General features: G+C 41.8%; 1 protein-coding gene across 3 annotated transcripts in view; it reads left to right on the top strand.

The window, feature by feature from the left end:
- Nucleotides 1-24,274, top strand: part of slc4a8 (solute carrier family 4 member 8) — a 49,839-nt gene that overhangs the window by 4,151 nt on the left and 21,414 nt on the right. For all 3 annotated transcript variants that reach the window (XM_034287349.1, XM_010881284.4, XM_029114160.2), the window contains exons 2-4: nt 21,704-21,785; nt 22,722-22,877; nt 23,677-23,812. In XM_034287349.1, the coding sequence (XP_034143240.1) occupies nt 21,704-21,785; nt 22,722-22,877; nt 23,677-23,812 (374 nt within the window). The remainder of the gene's footprint in view (nt 1-21,703; nt 21,786-22,721; nt 22,878-23,676; nt 23,813-24,274) is intronic.

The following is a 24,274-nucleotide window of genomic DNA, read 5'->3' as shown; positions in this document are numbered from 1 at the left end:
GGCAGACCGGGGTGGTGGTCCCTCTTTTTAAGAAGGGGGACCGGAGGGTGTGTTCCAACTATAGGGGGATCACACTTCTCAGCCTGCCCGGGAAAGTCTATGCCAGGGTTCTGGAGAGGAGAATACGGCCGATAGTAGAACCTCGGATTCAGGAGGAACAGTGTGGTTTTCGTCCGGGCCGTGGAACACTGGACCAGCTCTATACCCTCTACGGGGTGTTGGAGGGTTCATGGGAGTTTGCCCAACCAATCCACATGTGTTTTGTGGATTTGGCGAAGGCATTCGACTGTGTCCCTCGCGGCATCTTGTGGAGGGTGCTTGGGGAATATGGGGTCCTGGGTCCTTTGCTAAGGGCTGTCAGGTCCCTATACAACCGAAGCAGGAGCTTGGTCCGCATTGCCGGCAGTAAGTCAGACTTGTTCCCAGTGCATGTTGGACTCCGGCAGGGCTGCCCTTTGTCACCGGTTCTGTTTGTAATTTTTATGGACAGAATTTCTAGGCGCAGCCAGGGGCCGGAGGGTGTCAGGTTTGGGGACCACACGATTTCGTCTCTGCTCTTTGCAGATGATGTTGTCGTGTTGGCCCCTTCTAACCAGGACCTTCAGCATGCACTGGGACGGTTTGCAGCCGAGTGTGAAGCGGTGGGGATGAAAATCAGTACCTCCAAATCCGAGGCCATGGTCCTCAGTCGGAAAAGGGTGGCTTGCCCACTTCAGGTTGGTGGAGAGTGCCTGCCTCAAGTGGCGGAGTTTAAGTATCTAGGGGTCTTGTTCACGAGTGAGGGAAGGATGGAACGGGAGATTGACAGACGGATCGGTGCAGCTTCTGCAGTAATGCAGTCGATGTATCGGTCTGTCGTGGTGAAGAAAGAGCTGAGCCGCAAGGCGAAGCTCTCGATTTACCAGTCAATCTACGTTCCTACTCTCACCTATGGTCATGAGCTTTGGGTCATGACCGAAAGGACAAGATCCCGGATACAGGCGGCCGAAATGAGTTTTCTCCGCAGGGTGGCTGGGCGATCCCTTAGAGATAGGGTGAGAAGCTCGGTCACCCGGGAGGAGCTCAGAGTAGAGCCACTGCTCCTCCACATCGAGAGGGGTCAGCTGAGGTGGCTTGGGCATCTTTTTCGGATGCCTCCGGAACGCCTTCCTGGGAAGGTGTTCCGGTCCCGTCCCACCGGGAGGAGACCCCGGGGAAGACCTAGGACACGCTGGAGGGACTATGTCTCCTGGCTGGCCTGGGAACGCCTCGGTGTCCCCCCGGAAGAGCTAGAGGAAGTGTCTGGGGAGAGGGAAGTCTGGGCATCCCTGCTTAGACTGCTGCCCCCGCGACCCGGCCCCGGATAAGCGGAAGAAGATGGATGGAACATCTGTTCATTTCACTCAGTTTTGCCTAAGCAGGCCACACAATAATACAAAAGAGAAGAGAAGCTAACCAGCTAACCAGCCTAAAACGCTAACTGAAATGTTCCATAAATTAGCTAACTGACTTCTGTAGTAACATATTTCTGTCAGATTTTTTTTTTTTTTATGAAGCAAGAATTGACTTTTTTTGCTCCAAATAAGTGTTGTATCTATCTAGACATCTTAGCTACGCTGTATAAAACAACAATTGATCCTTGAGTGCACAAGACATGTAGCAGAAGGTGTTGTGGGAGATGATTCGATTGGGTCAGGAATTGTTCAAAACCTAGTGGTTAATGTATGCCAAATTGGACAGATTGTTCCAATGTATTTTAATTTATCTTGGAACAAGATTAAGGCAAAAATTCCCTTTTTGGCGACTAGAGACCTCTAAACCCCAATCCCCTAACTACCTTCCCTGATGTAATTAAACTCCCATTAATGTTTTTTCTGTCCAGCTTATCTTACTGTTATGATTAGTCTCTGCACTCTCGTATCACTGTGTTTGGACAGCCCAATATTTACCTTTAAGTAATGGCTGTAAGAGGGAAAAACTAGCTTCTGCAATGTTTGTATTATGATCTGTTTATTAGCAGGGCTCCTACTTTTGACCATTACATTGGTAATCATTTTATACTAGCAATAAGAATATCCACTCAGATACTGAAGCAGCACACATACACAATAAACACACAGGCACACAAATTAGCAAAACGCAGCTGCATTTTATTTATGTTTTTTAAAAATCTGATCAATGCAACAGATCGAATTTTGCAAAATGTGCTTTGCCTACCAGCATTAAACTAGACTGCCTTATTCGTTAAAGTTACTGTTAATTTAACATCTGTCAAAGGAAAGATAAGCATATATTTAAAACCAAGCTTCTCACACACAAACACACACTATTAACCCTAACCCCAATTATATGTTTAACACGTGCATTGCGATTTTTGGCAAATAGAGAAATCTAAGGTTCACTCATTCTAACCTTGATTTTAATCCTAACCTCAACCTAACCATATCCAGAAAAACCTAACTTTAACCCTAATGCCTAATCATAAACCAATCTTTTTACCTTCAAACCAAAAAAGACAGTTCGAGTATATGTTTTACCCCAATTCATAAAGTTGAACCTGAGCAACAGTCGGTGGATGCGCGTTATACCACACCCTTCTCTCTCTGTAGGATCTGGTCATAGTTGTTCAGACGCAGTCCACCAACACAACGTGCTCTGATGTAGGGAAGTGGGAGGTAAAATGAGAAAAACATTGACAGAGCCAGAAATAAATGAGTGGCATTGAACACTGCCAGTGAGTGAGTCATTCTGCCCCGGGCTTCAACCAGTCAATGCAATCCTCTCCCCTCCTCTCATGTCATCTCCTCTCCCCTCCCCTGTTTTACTGCTCTCTCTTTTTCACCTGTCGAATATCTTTGTTTATCCTTATGGCCCCTTAACCTCAGACCTGCCCTCCCATTTCCCCCTCCACAACAGCCCTCTCGTACCCTCATTCATAACTTAGATATTGTCCCCTTTCTTAACATTTCAGCTGCATCCTAGAATGGAGGCCTTCTGTATTCTAGTAACGTAGTAGTGCTATTGCAGATGACTATGTCGAGGGCTGAGTGGTTACAGTTAAGCTGTGAGCCGTGTGGAGGATCCGGACCCAGGCCTTCTCACAAACTAGTCTGTGTCTGGAATTGACAGGCCCAGTTGTCAGAGGGAGGATTTGTAGCACTGCTGTCGGGTCAATGTGCTGCGGTTAGGAGAATGGAAAAGAGGAGAGGAGTATGAGATGGAGAGGGGTGGAGGACTGGGAAATGAGGAGAGAGTCAGGCGGAAGGAGAAGAGGCACAGGGTGACTCTACAAAACAGATGGGAGACAGGGACTGATAAGAGTCCTTAAAGAGAGGAAGCTTATAGTAGGCTTAGACCTATGACTGGGACCATGATTAAGACATGGGGCTCTATACTAACCTAATTCTTTGGTACACATTAGGGCTGGTAGTAGTGCTATTCAGAAATTGCATGCGTCATCGCAATACTGTTGTAGATTGCACACGTCATCACGAATTCATTCCGCATGCAGTCTAATGTTAAGTAGCTAGTTAATATTGAATTTTTAATTGGTAACTTTGGCATCGCTATCTATTCTTGATGGAATTTGTTAGCTAATGACAGCATTGCCATCTGTCAGAGTACATTTGATAATATGATGATGATGGCAAGGTTGTTTTCTACTAAATATTAGTCTGCTTCCGCAATGTTGTCATATTTCCAAGCCCCTATAGTGTAATATTGATGAAATGGAAATTAGCCCTTGTTTAAAGTCATTAGCCCCATTCAATCTTTGGTCATCAGTATGGCTTCAGCATCTATTGAATGTTACTGATCACGGCAACTACGGGAAAAAGTGACATTAGTGCAACACAAGAATAGGTTCAAAGGAATGTTGTGAAAACATTTTTCTGTATGCACAATCTTAATGGCAATAGTTGGAGTAGCTGCCTGTGCCATGAAAGGGCAGGGTTTTGATGCCTTAATTAGTTGTGGTTGGGTTTAGGGGGTACCTCTCATTGGCCAATGATAATGTCAGGTTTCTTCAAGTTGTGTATTCTTTTAATATTGTATTGGAAATTAATAATGTTAGCCCATATTTAGTTAAATAGAGTATCCTGCAGAAACAAAATAAAAATCTAGGCCTATCCCATCTTTGCTAAAATAAAATTGCAGTTCACTTTGTAACTACATGGCTTCAGTTTAAAAATATTGAATTGAATAATTGCACTTCCAACTTTTCACAATAGCAGCACAAAGATCCAATGTAAAGATGGGGGAATGTCCACTCACTATTATACTGCTCCTAAATACAGTATGTGTTTTTACTGGAACCATCTAAGAGATCACATTTGTTGACACAGAGGTTGACACTTCTCCAAAGGTAACAATGCGTATGCTCCCCAGTTTCCTGGCTACCCAAAATCGTTCCTCCAGCTAGACGCTATGCCATGCCCAAAAATCAAGCCCTTGAGGACAGCAGTAGTGAGAGCCCACAGAACAGACACAGATACTCTCCAAGTCACCTGGTAGGAGTGGCCTACCATGTATGATGCAATTGAAACGTGCAAAGCCTGAGACCACAGTCCTGAGAGGGTGGAGAGGATGATCTAATGGTTCACAGTGGACAAATCTTGATGGACGAGAGAAAAAGGAGACGGAGTCAACTCTCTCCTTTTATGCAGTGCGAAGAGAGCCTGGGAGAGTGGTCTTGGTTGAGTGGCCCATACTGAAGCTTGACTGATTAGGGACAACTGTTCTGAGAGATGACAGGAGAGTTGGTCAGAGACATTTCTATCTACAGCTTTAGACGTGGATAGAAAAGTATGTGGAAAAAGTATGTGGAGCGCTGGTTTTGGAACCCGACGGAAGAGAGGGAACAAAAAGCTCCACTACTGTTGCAGCCATGCGTAGAGTCGGCTGTGGCACAAACCTCTTCCAGGACGTCTGCATAAGGTACCCTACTGTGCTGGGCACTGGGCTAGGGTCTGTATGGTTGACCTGTAGCATGGTTTGTTTGAGGGAGTGCGCCCCGGCACATACATCTGTACAGCTGGTCCGCTAAGAAATGACCTTGTTTGGTCAGTCGGGAGAGACTCTCTTTAACCAACCCAACTCATCTATTCAGAAAAACTATGTGGCTGCCCTGGAGGTATCCCATCCTATTAGCCCGATTCAACTCTTACTGCCTGAGAAATGTCCTTGATATTGGTTATCCTGCTTTCACGTCATTGGTTATCACATTTTCCAAAAATTTTGGAACGCTGTGTAAAATATAGACCCTATATTCAATAGAAAATAGTACAAAGACAACACATCAGATTTTGAAACTGAGATATTTTATTGCTTCTTGACTAAACTAAACTTGGGTGAATATAACACAACTAATTAGGTCAATTGGCAACAGGTCAATAACATGTTTGTGTATTGAAAGATCATTCCAGAGAGGATGGGGAGGAGTTCACCACTTTGTGAAAGACTGTATGGGAAAATAGTGTCTCAATGTAAAATTATAAAGAATCTCATCATCTATGGTACAGAATATCATTAAAATAGAGAATCTCAGAAATCTCTGCATGGAAGGGACATGGCCAAAACCCAATATTGGATGGCCGTGATCTTTGGGCCCTCAGACGGCACTGCAGTAAAAACAAACTGCGTGGGCTCAGGAACACTTCTGAAAACCATTGTATGTAAACACAGTATGTCGCTGCATCCACAAATGCAAATTAAAACTGTACCATGCAAAGAAAAAAGCATGCATAAACAAGATCCAGAACTGCCACCGCCTTCTCTGGGCCTGAGCTCATTTAAGATGTACTGAGGCGAAGTGGAAAACTGTCCTGTGGTCTAACAGATCAAAATTTGAAATTATTTGCGGGAATCATGGACATTGGGTCCTCCGGACTAAAGAGGAGAGGAACAATCCAGCATCTTATCAGCGCACAGTTCAAAAGCCAGCATCTGTGATGGTATGGGGGTAAAATTAGTGCACATGGCAATGTTGACTTTCACATATGTGAAGGTACCATTAATGCTGAACAATATATACAGGTATTGCAGCAATATGCTGCCATCCAGACAGCGTGTTTTTCGGGGAAGGCTTTGCTTATTTCAGCAGGACAATGCCAAACCATATTCTGTATGTATTACAACAGCACGGCTCAATAGTAAAAGAGTCTGAGCCTGCCTGCAGTCCCATTGAAAACATTTGGTGCCTTATGAGACGCAAAATATGACAAAGGAGACCCCGAACTGTTAAACAGCTGAAATCCTATATCACGCAAGAATGGGAATACATTTCACTTTCAAAACTACAGCAACTGGTCCCCTCAGTTCCACAGAGGGGACCAACACTTATGGAGTATTGTTAAAGAATAGGCGATGCAACACAGTGGTTAACATGCCCCTGTCCCCATTTCTTTTTTTAGATTTGCTGGCATCAAATACAAAATGGGCATGCATTTTTCCAAAAACAGTAACATTTTCCAGTTTCAACATTTGATATTATATTGTCTTGGTACTATTTTCAATCAGATATATGGAGAAATGATTTGCATGTAATTGCATTCTGGTTTTATTTGCATTTTTCGCTGCTTCCCGACATTTCTTGAAACGGGGTTGTATACAAATGCTTTTAGCGAACCAATAAATTATATCTGACACAAGCCCCAAAAACACTGGGCAGCCAAATGAACGGTAATTTGTTCATTGATCACTCAATGCAGCCTGGAAAATGGGAGATTATTACATTTTGAATTGTGTATTGTATGCACTTGTGACAATGTTGGAGTGGCTGTCTGCATTTGAAATGGACCATCAGCCTTCCAAGTGTAAGGATATTTACTCCAAATGTAAGGAATATGCAAGTAAAAGCAAAGATGCTAATAGGAAACAATAGGCCAACTGAAAGTTGCAACCTAAATACAAGAATTGGACAGCATCCTACTGGACAATTCCATTGCTGCCACTAAAACACTGAGTGATTATTTTGGATGAAATTGTTGGACAAACAAAACATATTAAACAGCAAGGACCATGTTCTTGGAGGGGATTCTTGACATTGCTAGAAGCTATAGCTTGTGTATTTCAAAGTACCCTGCTATATGGGAAACATCTCAACCCTAATGAATACCTCCCTGGTAAAGGAGGTCCTTCGGGTGATACAGATGTGTGTCTGTAAGTATGTGGCTGCCTTTTCATCTGCTGTCCTTAGGTGACTGACAGGTCAAACAGAGTCTTCTCAGTGTGAGAAGCAGATAATGATGATTCCAGGACACAGAACAGGACGGGAGCTCAGATGCTGAGCAAAATAGCACGTGTTTAATCCAATCATGGAAAATACGAGTTCATATACCATTCATATAAATTTACATCTCTGTTTTTTTTATTTGAACCTTTCAGATCATTCTTTCTCTCTCACTCTTATGTGCGTGTGTTTTCAGGCTCAAGCGGTTTTTATCCAGGCTCCTCGGTGCTCCTGCATGCAGTGGCGTGTACACACTTTCAGTCTCTGTGTGACTCCCATGATTGGTTAGCACTGATGAGCCTGTGAAGGGCACGAACTCAAGGACAGACAGCCATTACAGGGCTGTGTGTGTGTGTGTGTGTGTGTGTGTGTGTGTGTGTGAGAGAGAGAGCGAGAGATAGCAGGGTGGCTGAGATGGGAGGTTAATCATGGTAAGCTGTGTGGAAAATCACTGTTTGAAGTTTAGTTACCTTGAGCATTGTGAACGTCTGTGACAGGGGTGTGAGGCTGTGGGCGAGAGTTAGACAGAGGTTGCTAGGAGATGGAGGCAGTGAGACAAAAATAATTAGCCATGTCAGTGAAAAGATCACATCAACACCCCACACCGAAACAGTAGGTGATAGCAGAGTGTGCAACACTTTAAACTGGCCCATGTGTGTTGATAATCAAATTAATTCGTAATGGTGTTCTGAACACCATTACGAATGGTGGTCCTAATAAAACTGTTGGGGTCCAAATGCAAGTAGTATATACATGTATGTATATGTTTTGCATGTATCTCTGATCTGTATATTCAGATTTATTTGCATTGACTTCTATTAACACTTCTTTGGTGCTTGTGTTTTGTTTAACTCCCGCATCTGAGTTTAACTTCAGTATTTGAGTTTAACTCCAGCATCTGAGTTTAACTCCAGCATCTGAGTTTAACTCCAGTATCTGAGTTTAACTCCATCATCTGAGTTTAACTCCATCATCTGAGTTTAACTCCAGAATCTGAGTTTAACTCCATCATCTGAGTTTAACTCCATCATCTGAGTTTAACTCCAGCATCTGAGTTTGCGGAGTGCCTGTATACATCACTTAGTTGTGGTATATTGGCGGTGCCTGGACAAAGCGCTTGCTTGGCAATATATCATAAACTGCCCCCACAATGCCTTATTGCCCTTATAAACCAACACAAGTAGAACAGTAAAAAGTTATGTGATGTCATACCCGTGGTATACAGTCTCATAAACTGTCATATGCACACTGCAAATCTATTTAAGTTTGAGGCAATTCCCAATGACATTCTATTGTTAACCTTTCAAAATAATTCCCAATGACATTCTATTGTTAACATATCAAAACAATTCCCCATGACATTCTATTGTTAACCTATCAAAACAATTCCCAATGACATTCTATTGTTAACCTATCAAAACAATTCCCAATGACATTCTATTGTTAACCTATCAAAACAATTCCCAATGACATTCTATTGTTAACCAATCAAAACAATCCCAATTAAATTCTATTGTTAACCTATCAAAACAATTCCCAATTACATTCTATTGTTAACCTATCAAAACAATTCCCAATGACATTCTATTGTTAACCTATCAAAACAATTCCCAATGACATTCTATTGTTAACCTATCAAAACAATTCCCAATGACATTCTATTGTTAACCTATCAAAACAATTCCCAATGACATTCTATTGTTAACCTATCAAAACAATCCCAATTACATTCTATTGTTATCCTATCAAAACAATTCCCAATTACATTCTATTGTTAACCTATCAAAACAACACATACCTATATGACTCAGTGATCTACGTAAGTGAGAATGCTGATGTCATTACCAGCACTAACCAAGTGTGTGAAGGATAAACACACCTTCACACTGAGTAGGACACATTGCAGGGAGAGCTTAGCGCACTAATGAGCGTGTAAATGAATCTAAGAGTTTTCCTCACCTTGGTCACAGAGGAACCTTTTTAGGCTAATGGTGAGTACATTTGCCAGAACTTGTATGGGATTCATTGTACAGTACATTGTATATCCATGCATTATTTAGATGTGTTTTAGTTCTACATCCTCATTTCCAAAAAGTTGGGGCTCTGCGTAGAATGCAAATAAAAACGGAACGCAATGATGTGCAAATCATTTTATCCCTGTATTTAATTGAAAATAGTACAAAGACAACATATCAAATGTTGACGCTGAGAAAGTTTATTGTTAATACATGCCGTTTTGAATTTCATGCCAGCAACGTTTCAAAAAAGTTGGGACAGGGGCACTGTGTTGCGTCACCTCTTCTTTTAACAATGCTCTGTATTAGGGAGACCAACTGCTGTAGTTTTGAAAGTGAAATGTATTTCCATTCTTGCTTGATATTGGATTTCAGCTGTTCAACAGTTCGGGGACTCTCTGGACTGCAGGCAGACTAGTTTAGCGTCCAGACTATTTTACTATGGACCCACAGGACAGTTTTCCACTTTGCCTCAGTCCATCTGAAATGAGCTCAGGCCCAGAGAAGGTGGTGGCGTTTCTGGATGTGGTTTATGTATGGTTTATTGTTTGCATGGTAGAGTTTTAATTTGCATTTGTGGATGCTGCGACATACTGTGTTCACAGACAATGGTTTTTGGACGTGTTCCTTAGCCCATGCAGTGATTTCCACTACAGAATATTTTCTGTTTTTAATGCAGTGCCGCCTGAGGGCCCGAAGATCCTTGTCCCTTGTGTACAGCGATTACTCCAGATTCTCTGAAGTTTTTAATGATATTGTGTACTGTAGATGATGAGATCCCCAAATTCTTTGCAATTTTACATTGAGAAACATTATTCTTAAATTGTTGCACTATTTGCCCACGCAGTCTTTCTTAGAGTGCTGAACCCCTCCCCATCCTCACTTCTGACAGACCCATCCTCTCTGGAATTATTTTTTAATACCCAATCATGTTACAGACTTGTTGCCAAAAGCCCAAATTAGTTGTGTGATATTCCACCAGGTTCCGGTTTTTTAGCATTACACCACTTTTCCAATCTTTTGTTGTCACTGTCACAACATATTTGAAATGTGTTGCTGGCATCAAATTCTAATATTTTTCAAGAAGCAATAAAATGTCTCAGTTTCAACATTTGATATGTTGTCTTTTTACTATTTTCTATTGGCTTTAAATGATTTGCACATAATTGCCTTGTGTTTTGATATACATTTTATGCTGCATCCTAACCTTTTTGGAAACAGGGTTTTATTTCCCTCTGCTTTTGTGTACTCTCCAAACCACTTGTGTTATAAGACAGATAAAGCTTTTGAAACTAAAAAGCAGAATCTCTCTTCTACATTTGCATTAAAAAGAATCTATCAAATTGATGATGTCGGATGTTGTTCCGTTTTTACCACAGGACAGAGCTATTAGTTTCTCTCTCCCTATTTCTCTCCCTCTCTCTCAGTTCTCTCTTTATGTGTATATGTTGAATATGTGTACTGTATATACACATGTAAAAAGAAATCTTTGCTGGTTATCCTCTTGGTGTTTCATTCAAAACATTCACAAAACTTTTAATTGAAGTAATTGAAATTATTTAAATCTATATTTTTCTCCAAAACATGTGTGATACAATTATTGGCACCCCTAGAAGTTCTTATGAGTAAAAGTATATTTCCAGTCATATTTTATGTTTTTAAGTTCACCCGAGTGTTTAGGAAAACTTCAATGGTAAACCATGCGGTATAAATATGAGGTAACCCGCAGACCAAATTCCCATTGTCATCTGTCACTATGGGAAATAACCAAAAATACAGTTATTATCTTCGACAAAAGGTTGTTGATTTGCACAAATAAGGAAACAGATACAAGAAAATAGCTCAAAGGTTAAAAATGCCCAGGGAAATAATTAAGAAGTTTAAGGCAAATGGAGTTGTTAACAATTGACCTGGAAGAGGACATGTGTATATTAACACCACACACATTGAATAGGATGATTCGAATGAAAAAATCTCCATGGATCACCGTTAGAAATTTGCAGACGTTAGTTGGGTTTTGGGGTCAGAAAGTCTTCAAAACTATGACCTGATGTCATAGATGTCAAATAAATACAGGTTGTTTGGAAGGGTTGCCATAAAAAGCCTTTGCTGTCATCAAACAACAGATGTGACTAAAACTTTTAATGGAACTGGATTCTATGGTCAGATCAGACCAAAATATAACTTTTTGGAAACAAACACCAGAGGGGAATTTGACGTAAACCTAAAGTTAGCCATGAAGAAAATGACTTAATCCACACAAGTATGGTCGCGGATATTTGATATTGTGGGGCTGTTGGATGATTTGATAGGATACCTGTTATCATGGACTCCATCAAGTACCAGCAGATATTAAATAAAAACCTGACTACCTCTGACAGGAAACTTAAACAGGGCTGTAGTTAGATCTTCCAGCAGGTTTTGGCCTAGCCATCCCAGTCCCCTGACCTAAACCATATAGGAAACCCGTAGGATGAGTGGAAGAAGAGAGTCTATAAGCGTGGACCTCAGAATCTGAAAGATCTGGAGAGATTCTGTATGGAGGAATGGTCTCAGATCCTTTGCCATGTGTTCTCCAACCTCATTAGGCATTATAGGAGAAGACACAAAGCTGCAAAGGGAAGTTGCACAAATTATTAAATGAAGTGCTGCCAAAATATTAGTTTTATGATAATAATATTTCTTAAACATTTTTAATTAATGGTTTGATTTTTGTCTGTATTTTGTATGAAAAATCAAGAGTATAAACAATGAAGAAATTTTTTTCATAGCCCATTTTGCTCATATGGGGTGCGAATATTAGTGCTTAACATTTAGAAATTGTCTTTTTAGGAGTAGAAATATTCCTACTTGGAGTTACTAGCCGTTCAAATAAGGAGGTAGTATAACTACTATCAGCGCGTGTAGTTTAAGTAGGTTTTAGCTGTAATGTAGTGGATTGTAGACGATGACATGAACATATATTACGGTTGACATCCATATTTTTACCTCAACAAAGTGTCAAATAAATAAACATATAATGGCACAAATTTTGCTTGGGGTCAACTGGGAGATTCACAAGCTTTCTCCCACAGCATCTTTCCCCAACATGTTTCCATGACATCTCCATTGTATTGGGTGGACTTCCATTAACGTCTTTACTGCATGTATGAAAGTCAGCGTATTCTAGAACGCTGATGTGCATGCACATATGCATTTTGGGGACTTTAAGGGTTAGGCTTTAGGGAAAGCAGGATTTTGAATGGGAATTGTTTGAGTCCCGCTAGGGATAGTAAAACCAAAAGTGTGCATATGTCTGTGGTGCACATTTGTGTGTGAGGGAATTGTTGTATATGTGTGTTGTGTGTGACTGAGGGTATGGTAGAGAGAGTGTTTATACGTATTTATGTCTTTTGATGAATGGAGGGAGAATAATGAGATGAGGAAGATGATGTTTGGACTGATAGTGTGTGACTTACATAGGAGGATTAATCACCACCAGACTAAATATAGAAGTGCTTAAGAAATGTCTATGTAGTTCCATGTCGAATGCTGTGTTTGATAGGGAAATGGAGGGGTTCTTTTAGAGAGGAAACTGCCTAGTCATGGTAAGAAGGATGGATAGAAACCCCTGTGGGATAACATAACAGGTAGAGGGTGAGGAGGGTGAGGAGGGTGAAGTGGAGCGTTAGAACGTGCTTGATGCTGTCACAGCAACATGCTCTACAGTATGATGCCTGCATGCACAAGATGCTGACAAATTGTATGGAACCTATAACTGGATAAAAAATATAGATGATCCAGAACCCATTGTCAAATGTTATAAAACTAGAAACCTGTATTTTTGTGTACTCTGTTGAAAGCTGGGAGACTGCCTCTGGCGATTATATTAAGTTGGTTAGATGCCATAAATGAGTAAAAGTTGATGGTCTGAAATGTATGGGAGATTGAAAATGAACTGCAGTTTTGGTTTTACAGTACTCAATAAATTAGGAAAACTGACTAGTCTGTGATTTAGACAAAATTTGGAATTAAGTGCCATTTTGATTTCATTATAAATGAGGACGATTGGCTCATCTGCAATTAAGGAAGGACTGACAATAAACTGCACTTTTGATTTTACTCTACTTTATATGTCTGCCCTTGATGAAAAGATTGCAACAACAGAATCCAACTATTCAGAAGTAGTGACGCAGATCAGTTTAAATGGCCATTCAGATTAGTAGACTTCCTGGTTGTTAATGAATTTTCTACAGCTTGGAAGATGGATAAAATACATCTCGTCAATACAATCTCACCAATGGACCTGCTAGATTTATATGGCTCACTGTATGTAGTGTAATTTGATTGTTTATCAAAAGTTTGGACGCACTTTCTCATTCAATGCGTTTCCTTTATTTTCATGACTATTTACATTGTAGATTCTCACACATGTGTACGCTATCAAGTACATATGTACTTAACAAAAAAGTGTGAAATAACTGAAAACATGTCTTATATTCTAGTTTCTTTAAAGTAGCCACCCTTTGCTCTGATTACTGCTTTGCACACTCTTGGCATTCTCTTGATGAGCTTCAAGAGGTAGTCACCTGAAATGGTTTTCCAACAGTCTTGAAGGAGTTCCCAGAGATGCTTTGCACTTATTGGTCCTTTTGCCTTCACTCTGCGGTCCAGCTCACCCCAAACCATCTCGATTGGGTTCAGGTCTGGTGACTGTAGAGGCCAGGTCATCTGGTGCAGCACTCCATCACTCTCTTTCTTGGTCAAATAGCCCTTACACAGCCTGGAGGTGTGTTTGGGGTCATTGTCCTGTCGAAAAATAAATGATGGTCCAACTAAACGCAAACCGGATGGGATGGAATGTCGCTGCAGGATGCTATGGTAGCCATGCTGGTTCAGAATGCCAATTTTGAATAACTCCCTAACAGTGTCACCAGCAAAGCACCCCCACACCATCACACCTCCTCATCCATGCTTCACGGTGGGGACCAGGCATGTAGAATCCATCCGTTCACCTTTTCTGCGTCGCACAAAGACACAGCGGTTGGAACCAAAGATCTCAAATTTGGACTCATCAGACCAAAGCACAGATTTCCACTTGTCTAATGTCCATTCCTTGTGTTTCTTGGCCCAAACAAATCTCTTCTGCTTGTTGCCTCTCCTTACCAGTGGTTTCCTAGCAGCTACTTGACCATGAAGGCCTGATTCACGCAGTCTCCTCTTAACAGTTGTTCTAGAGATGTGTCTGCTGCTAGAACTCTGTGTGGCATTCAGCTGGTCTTTAATCTGAGCTGCTGTTAACCTGCGATTTCTGAGGCTGGTGACTCGGATTAACTTATCATCAGCAGCAGAGGTGACTCTTGGTCTTCCTTTCCTGGGGCAGTTCTCATGTGAGCCAGTTTCGTTGTAGCGCTTGATGGTTTTTGCGACTGCACTTGGGGACACATTTAAAGTTTTCGCAATTTTCCGGACTGACTGACCTTCATTTGTTAAAGTAATGATGGCCACTCGTTTCTCTTTACTTAGCAGATTGTTTCTTGCCATAATATGAATTCTAACAGTTGTCCAATAGGGCTGTCGGCTGTGTATCAACCTGACTTCTGCACAACACAAATGATGGTCCCAACCCCATTAATAAGGGAAAAAATTCCACTAATTAACCCTGACAAAGCACACCTCTGAAGTGAAAACCATTTCAAGTGACTACCTCATGAAGCTCATTGAGAGAGCACCAAGGGTTTGCAGCGCTATCAAAAAAGCAAAGGTTGGCTACTTTGAGGAATCTAAAATATAAGACATGTTTTCAGTTATTTCACACTTTTTTGTTAAGTACATAATTCCATGTGTTCATTCATAGTTTTGATGCCTTCAGTGAGAATCTACAATGTAAATAGTCATGAAAATAAAGAAAACGCATTGAATGAGAAGGTGTGTCCAAACCTTTGGCCTGTACTGTATATATATATATATATATATATATATATATATATATATATATATATATATATATATATATATATATATATATACACTCACCTAAAGGATTATTAGGAACACCTGTTCAATTTCTCATTAATGCAATTATCTAATCAACCAATCACATGGCAGTTGCTTCAATGCATTTAGGGGTGTGGTCCTGGTGAAGACAATCTCCTGAACTCCAAACTGAATGTCAGAATGGGAAAGAAAGGTGATTTAAGCAATTTTGAGCGTGGCATGTTTGTTGGTGCCAGACGGGCCGGTCTGAGTATTTCACAATCTGCTCAGTTACTGGGATTTTCACGCACAACCATTTCTAGGGTTTACAAAGAATGGTGTGAAAAGGGAAAAACATCCAGTATGCGGCAGTCCTGTGGGGGCGAAAATGCCTTGTTGATGCTAGAGGTCAGAGGAGAATGGGCCGACTGATTCAAGCTGATAGAAGAGCAACTTTGACTGAAATAACCACTTGTTACAACCGAGGTATGCAGCAAAGCATTTGTGAAGCCACAACACGCACAACCTTGAGGCGGATGGGCTACAACAGCAGAAGACCCCACCGGGAACCACTCATCTCCACTACAAATAGGAAAAAGAGTCTACAATTTGCACGAGCTCACCAAAATTGGACAGTTGAAGACTGGAAGAATGTTGCCTGGTCTGATGAGTCTTGATTTCTGTTGAGACATTCAGATGGTAGAGTCAGAATTTGTCGTAAACAGAATGAGAACATGGATCCATCATGACTTGTTACCACTGTGTAGGCTGGTGGTGGTGGTGTAATGGTGTGGGGGATGTTTTCTTGGCACACTTTAGGCCCCTTAGTGGCAATTGGGCATGGTTTAAATGCCACGGCCTACCTGAGCAGTGTTTCTGACCATGTCCATCCCTTTATGACCACCATGTTAATGCACCATGTCACAAAGCTTGAATCATTTCAAAATGGTTTATTGTACATGACAATGAGTTCACTCTACTGAAATGGCCCCCACAGTCACCAGATCTCAACCCAATAGAGCATCTTTGGGATGTGGTGGAATGGGAGCTTCGTGCCCTGGATGTGCATTCCACAAATCTCCATCAAATGCAAGATGCTATCCTTTCAATATGGGCCAACATTTCTAAAGAATGCTTTCAGCACCTTGTTGAATTAATGCCACATAGAATTAAGGCAGTTCTGAAGGCGAAAGGGGGTCAAACACAGTATTAGTATGGTGTTCCTAATAATCCTTTAGGTGAGTGTATACATATATACATTATCTCACGAAAGTGAGTACACCCCTTACATTTTTGCAAATATTTGATTATATCTTTTCATGTACCAACACTGAAGAAATGACACTTTGCTACAATGTAAAGTAGTGAATGCACAGCTACAAATGCTGCCCCTCAAAATAACACAACACACAGCCATTAATGTCTATACTGCTGGCAACAAAAGTCAGTACACCCCTAAGTGAAAATGTCTAAATTGGGCCCTAACTGTCAATATTTTGTGTGCCCACCATTATTTTCCAGCACTGCTTTAACCCTCTTGGGCATGGAGTTCACCACAGCTTCACAGGTTGCCACTGGAGTCCTCTTCCACTCCTCCATGACAACATCACGGAGCTGGTAGATGTAAGAGATCTTGCACTCCTCCACCTTCCGTTTGAGGATGCCCCACAGATGCTCAATAGGGTTTAGGTCTGGAGACATGCTTGGCCAGTCAATCACCTTTACCCTCAGCTTTTTTAACAAGGCAGTGGTCGTCTTGGAGGTGTGTTTGGGGTTGTTATCATGTTGGAATACTGCCCTGCAGCCCAGTCTCCGAAGGGAGGGGATCATGCTCTGCTTCAGTATGTCACAGTACATGTTGGCATTCATGGTTTCCTTTAATGAACTCCCCAGTGCCGGCAGTACTCATGCAGCCCCAGACCATGACACTCCCACCAACACGCTTGACTGTAGGCAAGACACATTTGTCTTTGTTCTCCTCATCTGGTTGCCACCACACACGCTTGACACCATCTGAACCAAATACGTTTATCTTGGTCTCATCAGACCACAGGACATGGTTCTAGTAATCCATGTCCTTAGTCTACTTGTCTTCAGCAAATTGTTTGCGACCTTTCTTGTGCATCATTTTTAGAAGAGGCTTCCTTCTTGGACGACAGCCATGCAGACCAATTTGATGCAGTGTGTAGCATATGGTCTGAGCACTGACAGGCTGACCCCCACCCCTTCAACCTCTGCAGCAATGCTGGCAGCACTCATATGTCTATTTCCCAAAGGCAACCTCTGGATATGACGCTGAGCACATGCACTCAGCTTCTTTGGTCAACCATTGCGAGGCCTGTTCTGAGTGGAATCTGTCCTTAAACCGCTGTATGGTCTTGGCCACCGTGCTGAAGCTCAGTTTCAGGGTCTTGGCAATCTTCTTAAAGTCTAGGCCATCTTTATGTAGAGCAACAATTATTTTTTTCAAAATATACTTAAAGACCTAAAGAGACACGGTTTTGACATTAATGGCTGTTTGTTGAGTTATTTTGAGGGGACAGCAAATTTACACTGTTATACAAGCTGTACATTCACTACTTTACATTGTAGCAAAGTTTCATTTCTTCAGAGTTGCAGTTAGATGGACAGGATACATTGCCTGAATTAGGACCTGTCCCTTTCTGTGTGAGGAATGGTTAAAGGTTGAAGAACATGAACATGCAGGTTCGAGTCACAGGTTTGATGTTTACAACGAAGTGTTCTATAGGGTCACGCCAGCAGTTTCTGGACTGACCTGTGATGGACAAGTCAGTCCAGAAACTGCTGTGCATGTTTTTATAGTGTCTCCATTCCCTTTTTATTTCTTATCTGGGTTAGGGTTTCATAGTCTTGTTTCTCTCTTCACTCAGGATGGTGGTGTAGCCTTGTCACCTACTCATATTTAGCTACTATTGAACATTCCAAAAATAAATGTGAAAGAAATAGTCTCACAACTCATACTACAATATCGTTCCAGTAACTATATATAGATGATCATCACAAATATAGACACATGAGAGGTCACTACCACGTCGTTCTGATCCAGTGCATGTTTATAGAATGGACCCTGCTTCGCCACAGAAATAGATGTTGTAGCCCATGTCTTAAATCAGAAGAAAAAATTAAGTACAAAATATATTCATTTATTTTTGGAAGTTTTGTTCAAAAAGGCTTTTATTTTGTTTGGAGGCCACACACACAATGTGTCAGATGTGGATAGACTGGCGCTGATCCAGGTTTACAATGCTCAATTTAGGGTGTGTCACAGCAGCCAGACCCTGATTAGTTTATGCCTGTGATTTAGAGTCTGCAGTACTGCTCCACCCTGCCACACACACACACACACATACAGTACAACAGAGCAATTATCACATGCAATTATCCCATGGTACTCCCTGCCATGCTGAATTATTCAACCAAACAGCAATATTAGCTTTCAAAAATAGATTAAACAACAACTCTTAGCACAAAATATACTTAAAGACCTCTGCAGCAATGCTGGCAGCACTCAAATGTCTATTCCCCATGAACAACCTCTGGTTCTGCACTCAGCTTCTTTGGTCGACCATGGCGAGGCCTGTTCTGAGTGGAATCTGTCTTGTTAAACCGCAGTATGGCCTTGGCCACCGTGCTGAAGCTCAGTTTCAGGGTCTTGGCAATCTTCTTAAAGTCTAGGCCATCTTTATGTAGAGCAACAATTATTTTTTTCAAAATATACTTAAAGACCTAAAGAGACACAATCCACACGGCGTGTATTTACATCTCCCCTGTAGCTGACTCTCAACTCCGAAAATGCATGTGATCTCATCTTTGTATATAGTAGAGACTTTAAAGGGATAATTCACCCAAAACAGCAGGTGCCTGTGATAGAAATAGTTAAAAATGCTAATATGCTGTATGAATACCTTATATGTTGTGACAGTTTTGGGCATTGTTTAGTAAACGACAAACTTGGTAAACATTGCGTTTCTAGCTGAATTTATTTTTGTTATTCTGGTCGCTATGCTAGTCTACTCTACTTTATAGCCAGTGATATTAAAATGGAGATTTGAAACGCAAAGATCAATGGATGGAGGCACGTATAACGCTCTCGCCCAGACATTTATGCAATCAATAGGTTAGATTGTCATGTTACGTCACCCAGTTGCTTACCTAATATTGCCCTAAATGTACGGCACTGCCCATTGTCAACTTAGTCATTACACACCTGCCATCATTTAAAGTGACTCTGATTAATCACAAATAAAGTACAGCTGTTCTAGTAGGATATTTCTAACATTTTGTTAGTTGCATCTCAGCGCAAAAGCCATGGTCTGCAGAGAGCTTCCAAAGCATCGGAAGGATCTCATTGTTGAAAGACATCAGTCAGGAGAAGGGTACAAAATAATTTCCAAAGCATTAGATATACCCTGGAACACAGTGAAGATTGTCATCATCAAGTGGAGAAAATATGGCATAACAGAGACACTACCAACAAATGGACATCCCTCCAAAATTTTATGAAAAGACAAGAAGAAAACTGGTCAGGGAGGCTTCCAAGAGGCCTACAGCAACATTAAAGGAATTGCAGGAATTTCTGGCTAGTACTGGCTGTGTGCTACATATGACAACAATCTCCTGTATTCTTCATATGAATGGGCTATGGGGTAGGGTGGCAAGACGGAAGCCTTTTCTTACAAAGAAAAACATCCAAAAACAAACATCAAGCCCCCCAAAAGCACGTGGGAAAATGTGTTATGGTCTGATGAAACCAAGGTTGAACTTTTTGGCCATAATTCCAAAAGGTATGTTTGGCGCAAAAACAACACTGCACATCACCCAAGGAACACCATATCCACAGTGAAGCATGGTGGTGGCAGCATCATGGTTTGGGGCTGTTTTTCTGCAGCTGAAACCGGGGACTTAGTCAAGGTGGAGGGAATTATGAACAGTTCCAAATACCAGGCAATTTTGGCACAAAACCTTCAGGCGTCCGTTTGAAAGCTGAAGATGAAGTTCACATTTCACCACTACGACCCCAAGCACACATCCAAATCCACAAAAGCATGGCTTCACCAGAAGAAGATTAACGTTTTGGAATGGCCCAGCGAGAGCCCAGACCTGAATCCAATTGAACATCTGTGGGGTGATCTGAAGAAGGCTGTGCACAGGAGATGTACTCGCAATCTGACAGATTTGGAGCGCTTTTGCAAAGAAGAGTGTGTAAATATTGCCACGTCAAGATGTGCCATGCTAATAGACTCCTACCCAAAAAGACTGAGTGCTATAATAAAATCAAAAGGTGTTTCAACAAAGTATTAGTTTAAGGGTGTGCTCACTTATGCATCTAGATTATTGTGATTATTATTTTAAGTTTTTCTCCAAGATTTCAGTTTGTTTTTCAATTTAATTGTTCATATTATAGGTCACATTAAAGGTGGAAAACGTTCTGACAAGATTTATCTTTGTCTCATTCTTTTACATCACAAGAACCTGGCGTTTTATCAGGTGTGTGTAGACTTTTTATATCCACTGTATATAATACTCTAATACTTATCAACCTCAGTCACATTGGTAAAGATCAATGGAATAATTTGCTGTCTGATACCAGTGGAACCACACCCCTGTTTTGTAATCCTTACTTTTAGTTGACTGAATTGTTGACCGTTGAAACAATTTGAAAGAATATGCCACAAGGTTAATGGCTTGTTTGTTAGTCCACTGAGTTTGTGATTGTAATGTTGAATAGAGTTCTGTGTGCAAATGGGTTAGTAGAACATCCTGACCTGCTTTTTTTGCCAAGCTCTTTGAGGGGTGTGAATGTGTTTGTAAGGACGTGTGTTTACTTGCATGTGTTTTCCGTTCTGACGGTCTGTCGTCGCTTATGGTTGACAATCTTGACCAGGATTTGTCAGTAATGATATTTAAAGTATACATACCACCCACACTTACACAAGATTCAGTGCACTCCAGGATTATAACACCACTAAGATAAAGAGCAAAAAATATTTGTATTGTCAGCTTAACCTGTCAGCTTAATCCATTCAAAATATTAGGAAGTTCTTACATTTAATTAAGGTGAAATTTGTGGAAGAAAAAACACATTCTTAATCAACTGGAGCTGTGATGAGGCTCCCTGTAAGTGGACCCAATCGTGCTTTTGCAATGGCCTGTGGATTGAGAACCTGTGGATTGAAGACTCAAGGACTTTAAAGGGGCTTCAGAGATCCAGCATGCATAGTCTCAGATCCTTTCCTATGCGTTCTCCCGCCTTACCAAACATAGTAGATGACTAGTGCTGTTATCAAGGGGTGGGGGAAAAAGTACTAAATACAGGCTGCCAATAATGACAACATGTTTTTTGAGAAAAGTATGTATTTCCTGGTGTATAATTAGCGTGGTATTTCTGAATAGGTTGTACCTTTTATTCAAATTCTGTCAACATACCCACTAGATTATTTGAAGAGTACGGGTTGGGAAAACGGATGATTAACGGAAGGAAGTTGTGTGTGTCTGTGTCTTCCAGCGGCCAGACGAGGACGTGGTGGTGGACCAAGGAGGGACCAGCTCAGTCCTCAACATTCATTATGAGAAGGAGGAGCTAGAGGGTGAGAGACCTGGCCACCTTCATGTTTGTCTCTTCGTTCTTAGCCAGGAAGCTCATACATTTTTCAGCACTGTAGTCAGGTTACAGTTGTTCATGTTAATGTGCAAACTTGTATTTTTTCCTAGTGATTACGTGCGTTTGTTTGTGTGAGCGTATGTGTTTCCAGATTAGCACAGTTAGCACAAAATTGTTCAGTGCACAGGTTTGATGAAGTGGGAATTTGAAGTGTGTGTGAGTGGGTATGGTTGTCCATCTCTGGCCAAGCTCTGGTGCAGATGAATAATGGATCTAGGCCTGTGTAACCTGAGGGGGGTCTACTCTGTCATCACTATGTTTGTGTCTGTATTGTCTATCTTTCCACTGTAATGACGAGACAGCGGGATGGAGAACTGAACACACCCTGATTAATTCACTCATCTACCTCCCCTAATCAACACTGTTCTGACCATTGCTTGCTATTAATCATAATAACAATTATAATAACAGCTAAGCTGGTACTGCATAAAATACATACACACGCACGCACATGCTTTCAAGCCCTTTGTCATATATTATTCATTATTGCTTGCCTAACAGATGAGATTGGGCTGCTTAATGAATTCAACAGCTGCTTGATTAATGCTGTGTATTTTTAGAACTCTTTGATAACTCTTACATCATCCTGCCATTCATTTGTTTGGTCCATCTGTGGAGCAGGTTTTGCAGTCATTTGTTTGGTCCATCTGGGGGGCGGGGTTTACATTCATTTGTTTGGTCCATCTGGGGGGCGGGGTTTACATTCATTTGTTTGGTCCATCTGGGGGGCGGGGTTTACATTCGTTTGTTTGCTCCACCTGGAGGGCGGGGCTTTGTGTGTTTTCATAGTACTGACATGAGTGCTGTCATATGGACCCACTAAAGTTCTCAGAAAGTCTAAGTATCCCCTCTGCCCCCCCAGGCCACAGGACTCTATATGTGGGAGTACGCATGCCCCTGGGCCGACAGAGCCACCGCCACCACCGACCTCATGGCTCACGCCACCGCAGAAAGGACAGGAGGGCGGAGAGCGCCGTGCTGCAGGATGCGGAGGGAGAGGGGTCCTCAGCCTCTCATGGTGGGACACACACACGCAATGTGTTTTGACCGTGTGCATTCCAAACACAGTCATTAGGAATTTGTACATGTCCATATTTCCTTTCTGGAACAGGGAGGTTGTTGAAACAAAGCCAGTCGATAGTCTCTTCTGCACAGAGCTGTGGTCGCCCAGGCTAATTAGACTTCCCAGAACAGGAATTAGAACACACACACACACATGCCCACACACACACATGCCCACACACACACACACATGCCCACACACACATGCCCACACACACATGCCCACACACACACACATGCCCACACACACACACATGCCCACACACACACACATGCCCACACACACACATGCCCACACACAGATACATTTGTGTGGGTGATTTCCATCTGCAGTGTGATATCTTTGAAGACAGCACTGTTTCAGTCAATAATAATTCCGTCAACAAAGGCAGAAGCCAATTGTAAATATCTAAACAGTCCACCTCTTATCATTATTTATTCTGCCTCTCTTTCCCACCCACACATCCTGCCCTACATCCTCTGCTTTTCTTTCTCTCTTCATACTTCCACTGTTGTCCCTTTTTCAACTTTCTACCTCACTTTCCATTCTTCTCTCTCTCTACGTCTCGGTATTCTTCCATTTTCCTCTCGTCTTTCTGTCTCTCTTCATTTGTCTTCCCTCTATCACTCCATCTCCCTCTGTTTTTATGTCTCATCCTCAATCTTTTCCCTCCTGTTCATCCTTCTCTCTTCTTTCCATCTATCGTCTTTATTTTTCTTTCCTACCTCTTCTGTTTCTCTGTCTCTCCATGTAGACACTCCATCCCAGCGTGTACAGTTCATTCTGGGAACAGAGGAAGATTCTGAACATGTGGCTCACGAGCTTTTCACTGAGCTGGATGAGATATGTGTCAAAGAGGGCAAGGATACGGAGTGGAAAGAAACGGCCAGGTCAGAAAGGCCCTTGTGTTCCTCCAAAGTTCTCTCTAGACTGCCAGGTCAGAAAGGCCCCTGTGTTCCTCCAAAGTTCTCTCTAGACTGCCAGGTCAGAAAGGCCCTTGTGTTCCTCCAAAGTTCTCTCTAGACTGCCAGGTCAGAAAGGCCCTTGTGTTCCTCCAAAGTTCTCTCTAGACTGCCAGGTCAGAAAGGCCCTTGTGTTCCTCCAAAGTTCTCTCTAGACTGCCAGGTCAGAAAGGCCCTTGTGTTCCTCCAAAGTTCTCTATAGACTGCCAGGTCAGAAAGGCCCTTGTGTTCCTCCAAAGTTCTCTCTAGACTGCCAGGTCAGAAAGGCCCTTGTGTTCCTCCAAAGTTCTCTCTAGACTGCCAGGTCAGAAAGGCCCTTGTGTTACTGTAGAAATGGGATTGTTCCCCAAAAGGTTCCTGAGCAGGAATACCCCACAAGGCTTTGCATGT

This window comes from Esox lucius, chromosome 17 (genome assembly GCF_011004845.1).
Source record: "Esox lucius isolate fEsoLuc1 chromosome 17, fEsoLuc1.pri, whole genome shotgun sequence".
Taxonomy (NCBI): Eukaryota; Metazoa; Chordata; class Actinopteri; order Esociformes; family Esocidae; genus Esox; species Esox lucius.
This window is presented reverse-complemented; position numbering and strand designations above follow the sequence as displayed.